Source organism: Leptopilina boulardi, unplaced genomic scaffold (assembly GCF_019393585.1).
Source record: "Leptopilina boulardi isolate dan_hultmark-lab unplaced genomic scaffold, ZJU_Lbou_2.1 LbouV2_134, whole genome shotgun sequence".
In the NCBI taxonomy this organism is placed as follows: Eukaryota; Metazoa; Arthropoda; class Insecta; order Hymenoptera; family Figitidae; genus Leptopilina; species Leptopilina boulardi.
The window spans coordinates 138410-155130 of NW_026137679.1; the positions used below are offsets into that span (position 1 = coordinate 138410).

Consider the following 16721-nt stretch of genomic DNA (forward strand, 5'->3'; position numbering starts at 1 on the left):
TGGTCACTCGTAAAAATTCAATTTTATAACCGGGTCGTCGTCATTAAGAGAATTTTTCCCATTAAAAATTCTATTCCACACGTTTCATTTAAAATTTTCAATTTCTCCACTCATTGAAAATTTTACAAGTCGCAAGATTCCCTACTGCGCAAGTCACAAGTGTTTGAAATTTCTATCTTCTTCCAAGTCGAGAAGCATGGGTCTCAAATTCAAACACCGAGATATCACGTAATACGCATGCGCGACGAATCACATGGTATGGTATAATTAATACGCCGGCCACGTGGGAAGCAATTATTAATAATAAATAATTTTTTCAAAATATAATCACGCACAAAAATCCAGAAAAATTCACTGATTCCGAGAAAAATTGATTCGTCAAAATCAGTCGAGAGATGTCTCTGAAATTAATTCTTGAAAATTTCAACACGTGACTATGGCGGACGCTATGCATATTAAATTTACCTGGGAACACTCGCGAAATTGTCTCACTTTATTCGCCCGAACACAACTCCTCAACCATGTCGCAAATTATAAATTTCAGGGCAGAAACAATAAAATTCATTACATGAAAAATTACAATCAGCAACAAAACATTTTCTGTCGAAAATATCAGGTCGAGAAAGTCACAAAAATCAAGTCACAAAAATTTTGTCCTGTCTCAAAGATTCTCAACGAGGCCCCACGTTGGGCGCCAATTTTTATAACGAAATTATTAAATTAATTAAATGTTGTTAATTAATAACCCCTTTTTAAGGGGACTTTCTGGTTTAGAATTGACAAAAAAGGAAGGTTTTAAAACCTTTATTGTAAGAACAGTATTAAATAAATTGTAAAAACTATTTTTGGACATTGTAGCACATTGCGTAGAGAAAATTTAAAAAATATGTTTGAGTGTATTTAGTTCAATTTCATAGCTGTAGGTGGCGTGTTCCAAAAGATACCTTTTTTTTGGTACGTTAGATTCCGGGCAACCTGTAATACATAAATTCAAGTTCCAAACGGGAATCTTTTTATAAGGATTTATTCTTGTGCCTAAACCTCAAAAACGATTTTTTTAAAGGTTTTTTATGGAATTGGCAAACCAGAAAAATCACAAATTTCACGAAATAACCCCAACACTCAAATTAACCAAATTAAATCTCAGAGGAGATTCTGTCAAAAACGAAAGTCGCAAAAAGGGACACGACACAACAAAATTGGACTTACCCACGACGACAAAATCAGCACACAGCTTCCCCTCGGCAGGTCCTCGTGGTCGATGAAAACTCGCCGGCGTCGAGAAAAGGGCTGATTAATAAAATACACACCACACTTCTTTTCTACTCTTTATTTATTAGTGAGTCGAGCTCTATCTCGACTCTATCTCTCAACACTCTCGACACTCTTTACAAAAAAGGAAACACACAAAAATACTCTAAACTTCTTGAACTGATTTAGTACCCCTGTACTCTCAACACACGTTCGTAGAACAACTTGATCGATTCTCTCATTGATCGCCTTCGTCTCCGCCTCGTTCCGTAGTTGGCCGCCGTGATGGCGCCACCTCCCGGACTCCTGCGTTGTCTCGGCTCCAAACTCCAAAACGCGCGAAACTCAACCCGAGTCAAAAATTGCCTTGTGACGAATTACTTCGTCACAAAGTATAAAAACGGTAATTGATAAGCCATTTAATTGTAGTAGTTTATAAATTAATTACTTCTTTATTAAATTAATACGTAACTGTTTTTAAAAAGTAAAGAAAGTATTTTTAAATTCAATTATGTGGAAAATTTTAAGTGAGGTTATCTAATGAAACTTTTGTAAAAAAAGGTATATTGAAAATTTTAACACTATTTCTTATTTAAAAATAATTAAGTAAAATAATTTAGTTAAAACGAAAAAAAACATATTGTTTAATTAATTTAATTTCGTATTTAATTTTTTGCTTTCAATTAATTTTTGCAAAACAAAATTTATATTTATCCCAGCAACAAATCTTTATTTTAATTACAATTTGAATTATCAAGAATAATTATATAATTAATATATATTATAATGTATTAAATATAAATATATTTAATCCCGTTTATGATAGTAAATAAATAAATATTGAGTAAATATAAATAAAATATAATATAAAATGTAATAATAAAATTTAAAAAAAATTTATTAATTAATTTCAAAATAAGTTTCCCAAAAAAAATTTATGCCTTTGGTTTCAGTGACATTGTATCTGAATAATATTTGTAGATTTTTTTAATTAGTAATTGTTTCAGAGTGTCTGCAATATCGAACGAAGAGACTGCGTCCAATGAAGAAGAAAATAACGTTGAACGTCTAATAAGGAAAATATTTGAGGAAAACGGTGTCATCAGTGTCAGTAGATTGACAACTAAATCAGTGGATTCTTCATAGAGATAATATAAATAGAGTAGACAAGGTATAGGCGGCTGCGTAAGAGGGAAGTGTCCTGACATAAACAGAATGGGTTGGAAAGAGAAGAAAGATTTAACACCAGTATCTGTCCTTCAATAAGCACCAGCGCAAGAGAGACACCTACTGGTGCTAAAATCGCGTTCTCTTTCTATCAAACGGACGCCTCTATACAGACCATCTCCACTCTATTTATATTATCTCTATGGGATTCTTTGAACGACAAGAGTCCTTCGAGCACAATGACAAACTAATTGTTAAAGAACCTCGATATATTTGTATAGTGATAGTGCCAGTGTCAAGAGTTAAAGTCCTCTGTTCAAGCATCATTTTATTAAATTTATAATTTACAATTTGAAATTTAATCAAATTATTTAATTTTTATTTGATTTATACTTCAATTTATTCATATTTTAATTTTTTTAATTTTAATTGTCAGGAATTATAATTCTTCTTTATTTTTAGTGATAAAAATGATTGAAATTTCAATTAAATTATGCCGAATCTTAAATTTTTGTAATTTAAATTCATTATAAATTAAATCATCCCCAAATTCAACCCATTCAAACTTTAATTGATCTAAATTTTAATTAATCCATTTTTCAATCGACTTTATTTTCAATGCATCCACACGGAAAAAAAATTTAAGACGTGAACGAACGATTTTTGGAAATATATTTAATATGAAAAAAGACACAACCAACGCTGGGAATTTAGCTTCACCGCAATAGTCGAATGTTTAGCCAATTCGGCTAAAGTGAACATAAGTTGAATCTCATTCGTCAGCCATATTGAAAATATTTGGAAAACCGTTCTTACCAAGAAATATTTCTTAAATCACAAATATCAAGTTTTGTGATCTTTAATTTTAAAACAGTTTTAATTTGAATTTATTTTCAATTGTTTGTAATATGAATTATAAAATTAAATAGATTTAAAAATACGCATTTAATATTACTCTCTACATAATTTTAAGTATATTTGTCATTTTTCGGTTATGTTGTTCTTTAACTAAAATCCAATATCGCCAGTCCGGTGATATTGCCAATATCGCTCGTTCATTTTCGACTAAATGTTTAGCTGTTTTGGCTAAACCATTCACCGGTTCAGTTGTAGTTTTTTTTCCGTGCAAATTTCAAAAGATTCAGGTTTCAATTATTAATAATCAAGAATTAAGAAATTAAGAATCAATTTATCAGAATTTTAATGGATTATTTTTTAAATAATCGTTTTATATCAAATTTGATATTTGTATTTTATCTTAAAAGCAGAAGAAATACCAACGTTGATAAGAACGACCAGAGTTGTTAGCACTTGAACACATTTTGGCCTTTCCGGAAAATGCAACAACGTCTCCTACAACTGTACGAAGAGCCCATCGTTGGAGGAGATTTTTCGTTGACTTGAAAGAGATGAAATTTCTTCGATTACTTTTTGCGAATCCAGGATGCACAATTTACTTATCAGGCTGCCTTGCATAAAATTAGGTCACTATAGAAAAAATTTTTTTATTTTACTTTGTCAACAATTTTTTTAAATATTCTAAAGTTGTAAATTTTAATAGAATCATAAGATTCAATTTTTCATTATTTAATTCTCCTAATTGCTTAAAAGTTATTGATTTTATGTTTTAAATAATAAAAATTTTCACATTTTGAACTAATTGATAATTTCTAAGTTTTATTGTTTAATTTCATTTAATTTACTTTGTTATTCTAACTTTATTTTCATAAAATTTCTATTCAAATGTAATTATTCAATAAAACTTCAATTAATTCCATTGATATTATAAAATTTAAAAACAATAAAATATTTGAATTTTTATTTTTCAGAATCCAACAAAGTCATAAACAACTGGATTTTGATTTGTTCATGGGCATTATTAATTAATTTGTAATGCCTTTCTTTAGTCTTTTTAGATTTTTAATAAATTTTAAAATTTTTAGAAATTTTTAATAATTGCGAATATACACGAAGAAAAATAATCAGCTTCGATAGTTAATAATTAGCTTTTACAGTCTATGTGTTTGATTCTTAACTCACGTCTTTGCTGTCATTGCTAATGATTTTTTGTTTGGCGATTAATTATTAGCAATCACAACTAATAATTAGCTATCCATTTAATTGGGATCTGACATTCGTACACATGCCATCTGGTGTTGAAAAATGTAACTAGTTTTGGATAACTGTTTGTGTCACTTGCAATTGTAGTTCCGCTGTCATTGTTAATTATTTTATCATTATGAATGAATCTACATTTTTACCGCGTGAGAAATCTTCCTGCAGAATTAAGTGTTCTGTGAGAGGCTGTGGCAGTACTGTAGCGAAAAATTTAAGCGTAATTTTCCATAAATTTCCGAAACCAAAACAACGAGTAGTGGATGTGAAATATACGTTCGATAATTTTGAAAAAGTCGATCAATTAAAGGCCTGGAAAAATGCTTTAAAAATAAACAGTATAAAGCCTTCTATGAGAGTATGTTCTCTGCCTTTCAAAAGAAGTGATTACATTTTACCATGTAAGTTTAAGATTTTAAAATTTTGAGGTTATATAATCTTTCATATTACCCGTGTATGTGAACATTTTGAAAGTTAATTTATCACTGTAAAAACGGATAAATACATTTTTTTTCACTTCTTGTTAACAGACTTTTACAATGAAAAATGAAATACATACATTTATAAATTTTCATATAATTACATGAAATATAAAAGGAAAATACAATACTTTTCTTGCACATGTATCGCTGGATTTGAGAAAATAATTTGTATAAAAATAAGATTTCTTTTATATTTTTATTCATGTTTGTAAATAGGAATGTAAATAGTAATTTTGTATTAGAAAAATTCACTTATACATTTATTAAATTAAGCAATATTTTTTAAACGATTTTAAAAACGATTTTTAAACATGCATCCCATGTTATTCCCATGTAAATTCACTAAAAGTGTTACCCAATTTACGCCATATTGCTTTAGGCCCCGCCCCCATGTCAGATCCATTGAGCTACCCGTGGAAGCTGATCTTATTTCTCTGTGTCATTGACTTATTTAAGTAAAATACAACTTTTTTTGTAAAAATGTAACCATTTGCGGCTTTAAGGATAATTTTTTTTATTTACATTCATTTAATTTTTTAATTTACATAAGATTAAATCATGAGGATTTTTCTAGCTTAAAATTGTTGTAATTATTTAATTCGAAAAAAAAACTCAAAAATTTAACCAAAAATCATAATCATAATAATACTGATAAATTAGACTTTAAAAATATTTAAAGCAAAAAAAAACAAATAATTTATTATTTGTTTTTTTTTGCTTTTATGTACAATTTTTTTTTCTCAATTCTAAAATATTCTACATTAAATTTCTTTAAAATATTTTTTAAATTTGATCCGAGACCTGTTAAAACTTTACAATTAACAGTGTTTTAATAATAAATTGTTTTAATTTTATAAAAATATTTTTTTTTTACTTACAGAAACTTTTTAACGGTTAGTCAGATAAAGTCAGGAAATTTTAAAATAAAGATATGCTGGTACTTTTGTTGTCTATTAAACCGATTTGAACAAAAATGTGTCCAAATAGAGAAATAATTTTAAGTTTACTTTGTTAAACTTGTTTAAAAATATTTCAAGTTTCAAAATGGAAAAAAAATCGTGAAATTCTATATTCCTTTTTTCTATTTTCATATAAATTATTCATAGACTGAAAAAATAAGTTTTTTTACAATTTTTCAAAAAAATTTTTAAATATTATAGAATTTCACAATTTAAAAATCAAAAGGCTTAAGATTATAACTAACAATTTAGTTTGCGATTAAACTGACTGTTTCATTACATTTGTCATAAAATAAAATTTCAATTAAAATTCAATTATTTAATTAATTTTATTAAAATTATATTTAAAAATATTACAAAATTAAAAACAAATTTTTTTTTGTCCAACAATGTCACCAAAGATAGGAATTCATTTTCTGATTCATTTATCATGCTTGCAACACTACGTATTTTATGTATTCTTTAAATAAGTTGAACTATTTGTGCCCGTTTATTGTGAAGAGTATTTATCGCAATCAACGTTCAGCGATACTAAGGGCGATACTAACGAAGAACTAAACAGACAACCCGAAAAGCAAAGCACTCTTCACTACGAGTTTAATGTTTCAAGAATAAAAGTTAAATTTACCAGAAACTGTCGAATAGTTCATTTTTGTAACGTTTGTCACAATATTTCTGGCAAAGCAATAGTGTCAAACAAATTAATTTCTATGATTGCAGGCAACATTTAGATTAATTAAATCATTTTCTGATAGATAATCTACAATTTTCTGAACACAAGCATGATTGACTTGGAAGAAGTTTTCTAATTTTCGCAGCAATTTTTTTTTCGTGAGCGAGGCTAGTCTTTTTGCTTCTTCAAGTTTTTCATTTATTAAATGATGGAAATCTTGAAGATAGGACAATTTTTGTTCAAAAGATTTTTTAAATTCTTCATTTTGTAATACTACAGCGATTTGTCTAGTGCTCATTTTATAAAGTGATTTAACAGTAGTATAGCAAAGCCGGTTCTGGCGCAGGTTCTCATCTCGGCTAAGTTACCCCCAGTCGGTAAGGTAGATTTCTACATTATCAGCAGCTGGCCGAATTCAAACCCAGTTGGTAAGGTAGAAATCTACCTTACCGACCGAGTTAGTTTACTAACCACCCAACAGATGGCGCCACTAGCGAATTCAAATCTGCTTGGCGGGAAATTTAAAAACTTATTTGACAATTCAAATTTGCTTGGCCGCCATTTTGTTTTACCGACCGAATTAGTTGAGCGGACACCCAACAGATGGCGCCACTGCCGATTAGGTCAATTGTGCTATAAGAATTTTTAAATTTTGGCGGTAAAATGTTTATTGGTAATACATGCTCTGCTTTACCGACCAAATTAGATGGTCAAACACTTAATAGATGGCACCACTTTACTTTATTGATTATTTACCATCAAGTTAATAAAAAAATTATATATTAAGTAAGCTTAATACAATCTTTTATTAATTATCTTATTAATTATGAAAGTCAAACTTAACCTAAATGTAATCTTAATTCTAAATTAATACTAATGAGGTATTGAATTAAATACAACGTAAATAACATATTATACATTTATTATATGCAATATACAATATTTACACTTGTTTTATTTTAAATTCAATATGGTTGTATGGACCACCAATATACTTAAGCCGCAATTGTCCAGAATTAATAGCTTTTTGCATTTGGTTCAAGCATATCGAGTCATCAGTGAACATTGGTACAAATCTTGAAGGTAGGAATGTATTGAACTTTTTATCTACCTCAACAACAATTTTTTCTCCATATTTGGTGTTGACTACCTGGATCTTTGTAATTGGATACTTATGTCCAGGAGTCAATTCGGAGAGCGGCTTCGTTGGCAAAAATGCATCCATACGGCCAATGGCGTTAATTTTACTGAGATCCATAGCTGCTAAAACTGTGAACAAAAGAAGAATGAGCAAAAATGCTTATGGACCCTATATTTATACTCTAAAATTTTGCTCGCGCATGAGCAATAGACTTTTACCCCTACTCTTGCTATTTACCCCCACTCATTCTTGTACGCATGCGCAGTTCTTTTTTGCTTTTTCTACGCATGCGTGATACCCCCACCACTCCGAAGTTAGCACACCCACTTTGTGACGTCATAAGACAAGTTTATACATGCTTAAACTCGTTAAAAATAGCTTAAACATATAATAAAGATAATAGGAAGGTAGGGTAAATTAATTTAAAACATTTTAAATACATTTTTATACATTTATTCATTGCATATAAAATTTTCACAATCATTATAAAAGTCTTTTAATGTACAATCGTTGTCAACTTCATAATTATTTTCTATATTATTTCGTAGTACATTTGATGGTTGTATCAACCAATTTCGTAGGTTACATACATTTTTAACAGCGCAATTGCTAAAACTACGTGTGTGGTTTGTACATGTAGATGAATTATCTACATCTAAACTTTTTAATGATGGACATTTGAAATCATCTAAATTAAATACGTTTAAAGTATATTTTTCCAGCCATCTTTGTTTTTCCAAACCTTTTACGTAAACAGTATGGCGGCTCGAAGAGGTAGACCAATGGATGAGCATCTTCTTGAAGAGGTAGAATAGCCAGCTCCTTGATGACAAACTCGTTGTAGGGTCTTTTGAAACATTGGATATCTACAACGTACGACATGATATCTGTAACAGAGGTATGACCCAAGCTGCATAGAACTGCTCCTTTTATATTCACTCCTCCCCACCACTAACACCCTTTCCTCTCTTCTAATTGGCTATTACAACCACCAATCATGATACTTTTTTAACAACGCCGCTGATTGGTGTATATTGGATAATACGATCATGAATTATTAAACAGTATGCAGCTATATTATTGGGAAAATTATCACTAGCTTCAAATTCCAGGCGTACATCTACAGATGACTGTTTTAAAAATTCGTTTTGTTTTGAACAATCTATGACAGCTAGTGGTGCATAATCTTTAAAGTTATTTCTGTTTAGCAAAGGCTCAGGTTCTTTTCCATATTGAAAATTACAATACATATTATAAAGAATAGAAAATTGACCTTGATTAAAATTTAAATTCAAACTACCATATGGATAGTATTGTGAATTTAAGTAAAGTTTTACATTGGTTAAATTACAATTATCAAAAATGTTGGCATACCTTGTATGATTTTCTTTTCGGTTTGTTTGAAAACCAAGAATAACATATCGAGGTTTTTCAACTTGAGTTGAAGTTTTTACAGTCCATATATGTTTTCGTGTAGCAGGAATCATAGGATATTCATACAAGTCCCACGCTCTGAAACTCATCGTTATAGGTGAATCTTTTTCAGTGTATTTTAGTAATTCAATTTTTTGTCGATCACTAACAAATAAATATGGAATCATCCATTCAATTTTACTAATTACAATTTTGAATTCTTCACGCTCTAATCCGTCAATGTTAACTATAGCATTAAGGTCTGTACGAGATCTTGTTAAAATAAGTTCATGTTTTGCATTTACAACAATCTTTCGATAGTCCTCAGCAAATCCAAGAATCATATTTAGTGGTATATTTACATCAAAATATCCATCAGTATTAGTTACTCTACTAGCATCATCAAAGTCAAGATAACCTGCATTCTCAGCATAAATCATCTGATTAGGTGTTTGAGAAATGTATGATTTCATAGTTGTCGTTAGACCAACATTTTTACAATGATCAATCTCAACCCCATTTAATTCATAACGAATCTCATTAAACATGTAACAAATACTATTGCTAATTAGTTTTGTATTTGTTACAGCATTATTATTAGTTTTAACTAATCTTCCATGTACATGTAATGTACTTTTAGAGGGAAGAATGTATAAATCTAGATGTTGAACTGCAATTCGAATCTCATCACTATTATTAAATGCTGATAAAACATACGGTTGATGAGCATGAATTTCATAATGTGCTAATGAATTATCATATTTTACTGGACTTAGAATATTTAAAGTCTCTTCCATTTTTATTACAACAGAAAAAGAAAAATATGTGAATTATTAGTTTTCCTTTCTTTGATTTTCTTGATAAACCCGCAGACCGAGCTGCTTCAGGAAACGTAAATTCTAAGGTGTTAGCCTCTTGCGAACTGAATGAAGACTGGATGATTTCTGACATTGTGACTCGTTTATGTAGTTTCCACCAGTTTTTCTATGAAATATAATACCCATTACACTGATTTAACGTGTAATCGAATTGTTATAGTTTCACCTCGAAAATTTATTAAATCTCCGTCTTGATCGATGATTCGTAGTTGAATATTATGTATAGTCTTCACGGCAACTGGAAGGTAAATGACGTGTGATGGTACTTCCACTATCTTATATCCTGCAGGAACAACTGGAAAAAATTCATGAATTGTGTGTACCTTTTTATTGTTAATGTATGCACCAGTAGTAATATTACATTCAATTCTAATAGCATTTATTTTGAGAATGGCTACTGGTAAGTCAGACGTATGAGTTTTATTAGCTATTAGCGCTCGTGGTGTAAATCCCAACAATTCACCAATAGAATCTTTAGGTTTAAAACTTACTTTGTGAGTACTTTTTATTTCACTACGTAACGTATTATTGTTTGGTTTTATAGTTATACTTTTAACTCCATCTGTAATAGAATTTTGAATATATTTTTCAATATCTTCAATTTCATAACTACCAGGAGGTATAGTAATTACTTGATTATCAATATAAAATTTATTTTTACCCTCATCAATATTAGGAATTGAATTGAAAGTTAACAATTCAACTAAGCCAAGTACATAATTTCTATTAGGTAATAGTTCTATTGGTGGAAAATATTCAGACTCCAGAATAGATGAATTGCCAGAGATAGTTAAAGTAAACGATTCATCCATGATGATGACTTTTTATAAACTGATTAGGTTATATAAATACCATCATTTATATAGAATATATTTTTGTGTGATTTCAAGTTGTCCACATAAAAACTTAAGACATAAATGACCACAATGAAAAGTATCATAATCTTGATAATTTTTATGATTGTATTGTATTAGAGTATTATAACCTAAATAACTAACAAGTTCAAATGGTGGTTGAAGATTACCAAAACTGTCAAAGTATTCAGCTTTATTATTAACTTTTATATATGCAACCCAATGGGTTCCAGAACCATCTTTATCATCTTAATTAATAATAGCTGATTCATTTTTTCGCGGCCCTGTTGTCGGCAATTCATTTCGCATAAAAACACCTCTAAAGTTAGAAGTTTTCAAGTCTTTAACATACTTGAGCAACTCAAAGTCAGTTAGTGCTCGTTTAGGAAGTATCAAAAACTTTTTTTTTTGGCATCTCATGGAGCTGTCAATACAAGTCATAATAATGAAATTATGTCAATTATTAAGGAATTACGTGAGGCTAAAATCATATATTAAGGTGTGCTTTAGTAAATGTCATTCATTTCAATAATGAGCATTGATCTGTTCGGACATCCTCTCAGTCAAGGAGGAACAGTAATAGCAAGACGTGGACCTACTGGAGTTGGATTTAAAGTTAATTCAAGTGGCCACTTTGATATAGATAATAAAAGACTTTGTAACGTTAAGGACGCTGAAGAACTGCATGATGCAGTAAATTTAAGACTTGTACAAAACATTGTAAAAAACGAAATAAAAACTATTTTCCAAGTTACGTCATCATTAAGATCATCTATTGATGACTTGAATCTTTTTATGCAAATTATTGAGGACAGAGTTAACGAAAAACTAAAACAAATTGAATCACAGCAAAATTTATATTTAATGCAGCTAAATTTATTAAAGAATGATGGCTGATAAAAAGTTAACAGTAGTAACTGAACTTCATACACAGGCTAGAAAAAATTTCCATCGCCGTCGCGTAGAAATGCGTGATATTGATGACACCTGGCAAGCAGATTTAGTTGAAATGCTACCTTATTCAAAAATAAACAAAGGTTACAATTACTTACTTACAGTCATAGATATTTTATCCAAGTATTCTTGGGCTGTTCCAGTAAAAAGTAAAAAATGGAAAAGATGTGACTAACGCAATGAAATTCATATTTGAAAAAGGACGTATTCCAAAGAACCTTCATTCCGATAAAGGTAAAGAATTCTACAATTCTCAATTTGAAGCTTTAATGAAAAAGTACAAAATTAATTTTTATTCAACATACAGTAACTTGAAAGCATCTATTGTTGAAAGATTTAATAGAACACTTAAAAGGAAAATGTGGATGCAATTCAGTTTACGAGGAAATTACAAGTGGTATGATATATTACCTAACCTCATTTCTACTTATAATGACACAAAACATAGAACAATTGGAATGAAGCCTAAAGATGTTACTGTACAACATGTTGATATTTTAAAAGATCGAATCTCGAAGCTCAGAGAAATTCCGTTAAGACGATCTAAATTTAAAATTTGTGACAAAGTGCGAGTTAGCAAATATAAAAATATTTTCGAAAAAGGTTATACTCCTAATTGGACTACTGAAATATTTACAATTGATAAAGTGGAATCAACACAACCTGTGACTTACAAACTCAAGGATTACCAAGATCAACCCATCAGTGGAGGATTCTATGAAGAGGAGCTTCTAGAAGTGAAATATTCAGACATTTATCTTGTTGAGAAAATCCTCAGGACACGTGGAAACAAAGTTCTTGTCAAGTGGCTTGGTTTTGATAACTCTCACAACACTTGGGAAGACAAAGCAAATGTATAATTTATAGTTAATGTTAAATCAATGTTGAATCAATGTTAAATCAATGTTGAATCAATGTTAAATCAATGTTAAATCAATGTTAAATCAATGTTAAATCAATGTTAAATCAATGTTGAATCAATGTTAAAACAATGTTAAATCAATGTTAAATCAATGTTAAATCAATGTTGAATCAATGTTAAATCAATGTTGAATCAATCTTAAATCAATGTTAAATCAATGTTGAATCAATGTTGAATCAATGTTGAATCAATGTTATAATGTATATATGTAAGGAATTTTTAAATAAAAAACACATAAAATTAAAATACAATTCTTCTATTTATTTCTTTTTTCACAGTCTTTATATTTCCCGACATTTTTTTCGAACTTATCAACTATTTACAAATCGTCGAGATTTGGGATCGCATAGTGACCCCACGGTAGAGTGTCGGTACTCCCCGGTAACAAGTACCGTTTATTATCATGCGGACTCAATGCTACTTTCACTTGTTTAACAGTTTCTACATTATGTAACCGTGACCTAATATTATATTGAGTTCTGGTCTGAATTTCAAAATTGTGAAGGCATTTTACATAGTCATCAAAGTTTATTGTCTTTTTGACGACCCCTGCTTTAATGCCTTTAGCTTTCTTAACAAAATCCTCACCTGCAACGCGTATGCTATACATTTTACTCCGCAAGCCAACAAATTCGGTAACTATTTTACCATTACACTCATCCTTCATGAGGCCGAGCACTTTTTTGTTGGCTTGCGGCATGTCATACACGTTGTTCGTGAGAAAATCAGATGTGTCACACTTTTCAATGTCTTCTTTCATGTCTTTGTAAATGTCTTGACATTTCACTTCATACACTAGACTGTCTGTGTCTGTGTACAACAGATTACATGCTCCACCATATTTCTGGAGCATGTAACTGTAGTGAAAGTCATAGACCAGCGTTTTCGAGATATCCAACACACTTAAACCGAGACGCCTACTTTTTCCTCAATTTTTAAATAACCGAATTTTTAATTAACATAATTTAAAATTACAAAAGTGTTAATAAACCGAATTTAAATATTTCAGAATTTTTAAAAAACCGAATTTTTATAGTTCCAAATTTTCAGTTTACACAATAAAAAAATAATCGAAATACCATTGGTTATAATTTTTATGTTCTCGAATATTAAAATTACAGAAAATGAAAAGAGCAGAAGTTTCACTTGACAGACTTTCTGTTCAACCTAATTGCGATTGGACAAAATTTTAAGAGAACAGAAATATCAGTTAACATAATTTCAATTTTGCAGAATTTTTAGTTAACATAATTTAAAATAAACAGAAATGTCATTTGACATAATTTTTATGTTCTCGAATTTTAACTTTTCCGAAAATAAAAATAACAGAAATTTAACTTGACAGACTTTCTGTTCAACCGAATTGTGATTGGACAGAAATTTAAGAAAACAGAAATATCATTTGTCATAATTTTAATTTTGCCGAATTTTTAATTTACAGAATTGAAAAACAACCGAAACACCATTTGTCAGAATTTTTATGGTCACAAATCTCAGATTAACCGAAAATGAAAACAGCAAAAGTTTCACTTGACATACCAAATCCATTGTGTATTCATTGTTTAAACAATCATCAACAATGGATTTATTCTATCAAATGAAAGTTCTGCTGTTTTTATTTTCGGTTAATTTGAGATTCGAGAACATAAAAATTATGACAAATGACATTTATGTTTATTTTTAATTATGTAAACTAAAAATTCTGCAAAATTGAAATTATGTTAACTGATATTTCCGTTATCTAAAAATTCTGTCCAATCGCAATTAGGTTGAATAGAAAGTCTGTCAAGTTAAATTTCTGTTATTTTTATTTTCGGAAAAGTTAAAATTCGAGAACATAAAAATTATGTCAAATGACATTTCTGTTTATTTTAAATTATGTTAACTAAAAATTCTGCAAAATTGAAATTATGTTAACTGATATTTCTGTTCTCTTAAAATTTTGTCCGATCGCAATTAGGTTGAACAGAAAGTCTGTCAAGTGAAACTTCTGCTCTTTTCATTTTCTGTAATTTTAATATTCGAGAACATAAAAATTATAACCAATGGTATTTCGATTATTTTTTTATTGTGTAAACTGAAAATTTGGAACTATAAAAATTCGGTTTTTTAAAAATTCTGAAATATTTAAATTCGGTTTATTAACACTTTTGTAATTTTAAATTATGTTAATTAAAAATTCGGTTATTTAAAAATTGAGGAAAAAGTAGGCGTCTCCTTAAACCCACATAAATTGGTTTATTGAGTAGAATCTCAGTCTTACGCAGTTCAATGGCCACAAGGTCCTCATCGAAGATCGCTCGACTGTGGAAATTTGGTCGAGAGATGAGAGCTTCGGCACCATATCGGCCGTACCAGTGTGTAACCAGCTTAATGTCAACATGCTTGCGAACATTTTCCATGGTCTTACCATACACTGCGTTATTCATCAATTTGAATAAATTCTTTTCAAATTCATTTTTCGCAGTGGTTCGCATGGCAGTATTATAATCAATGTAGGGTTTCAACCATTTGGATTGGTTAAATTTAAGCACTCGATGAATTTTTACGAGCTTCATACCGTTTCCCAGAGCCTGTTTTAAAGCACGATAATGTATGACATACTTTTCTTTAGGCAGGAGAGTCGTGAGTAATTTCTCATGCTTAGAAGTAGGAGGTTTTGCATTTACTGCGCAAAACGGCATGTCTTTGTGAAAATCATGCAAGCTCTCGGGATACTCGAGGTCAACTTCCAACATATACCCGACTGAAGAGTCGTCGGGTACGTTGAAGTCGAACGTCTCGTTAGGATTGGCAATCCACTTAAAACCACCAATTGGAAGTGCCTGTGTCATTGCCCAACCGTACAAATTATTGGCATCGAAATACATAATATACTTAATGTCTTGAGATGGATCAAACTGATCCATATTGGGATTGTTCGCTTTAGCATACCGGTTACAACACTGGCTAATGCCACCTCTGATGCCCGACTCAATAAACATCATCATGTCTATATCGGTTATAAGTTGCAATGCTATGCCCGTATATTTTAGCATAGCATCCCAAGTTAAACCGGAGGTAGTGTAATAGTGTGCTGGATCTAACCCGTACGCTTTTACACACTGTTCGCGAAAGTTCTCAAATACATCAGCAAGTAATAACACATCAGTTTTCATATAAAGGTGAACATAATCGTTAAGGGTTTGACAATTAAATTCAGACCAGACTTTTTGGGCATGCTCATATTCATCATCAGATATACCAGCGTCGTAGAGAGTACTGTAGAATCTCTCTTTCGCTGGCAACTTAGTTTCATCAAGTTTACTCCTTGAATCAATATACTCATAAGGGAAGACACCCTTGCGGGTCAATAACTGTATCTTTTCATGAACAGTCACTGTACTGCCAAATACGGATTCAATGATTTTATAATCATCAAGGTATGACGCTAACTTCTCGAGAGATGCAGCCATGAATCGAAACGAGTCGATGAAGCGGAATTTAACCTCACTCCCCTTGATATTTTTCGTAAAGGAGATATATTTCTCCTTGTTCAAGGGGAGGAGGTAAACTCGACCTTCAAAGCTCGTCGATACAGCATGAATTATAAAGTGTGCATCGTACCCACTTAAATTGTGAAATACAATGGGTACGATTTGACACTCTTGATAATTCAAGTTGCATGACTCATGCGCAGCACCTCGGTATTTACCAGTAAGATGACAGTGATCTCGCACTTTTTTAACACCCGCTGGTATATGCTTCTGACAAATATGGCACACTGTTGCTTTATTAAAATCAGCTATTTGCTGTTTAGTTAAGACATCCATAGGTATTGGATTCTTGAATACATTATCAATTTTTTCCGCGAATTGTCTTAACTCACCAGCAAACCACTTTGCAGGGTATAACTCCTGCCTTGGACACGGT

At 30.4% G+C, this 16721-nt stretch overlaps 1 protein-coding gene across 2 annotated transcripts in view; it reads left to right on the forward strand.

The window, feature by feature from the left end:
• Window positions 1-16721, forward strand: part of LOC127291361 (acireductone dioxygenase) — a 142122-nt gene that overhangs the window by 103657 nt on the left and 21744 nt on the right. Inside the window, exon 4 of one of the 2 annotated variants that reach the window (XM_051320447.1) lies at window positions 2259-2870. The exons of the other annotated variant lie outside the window; for it this stretch is intronic. Coding sequence (XP_051176404.1) covers window positions 2259-2297 — 39 coding nt within the window. The 3' untranslated portion in view covers window positions 2298-2870. Of the gene's footprint in view, window positions 1-2258; window positions 2871-16721 lie in introns of those variants that run through there. 2 annotated transcript variants of the gene reach the window in all.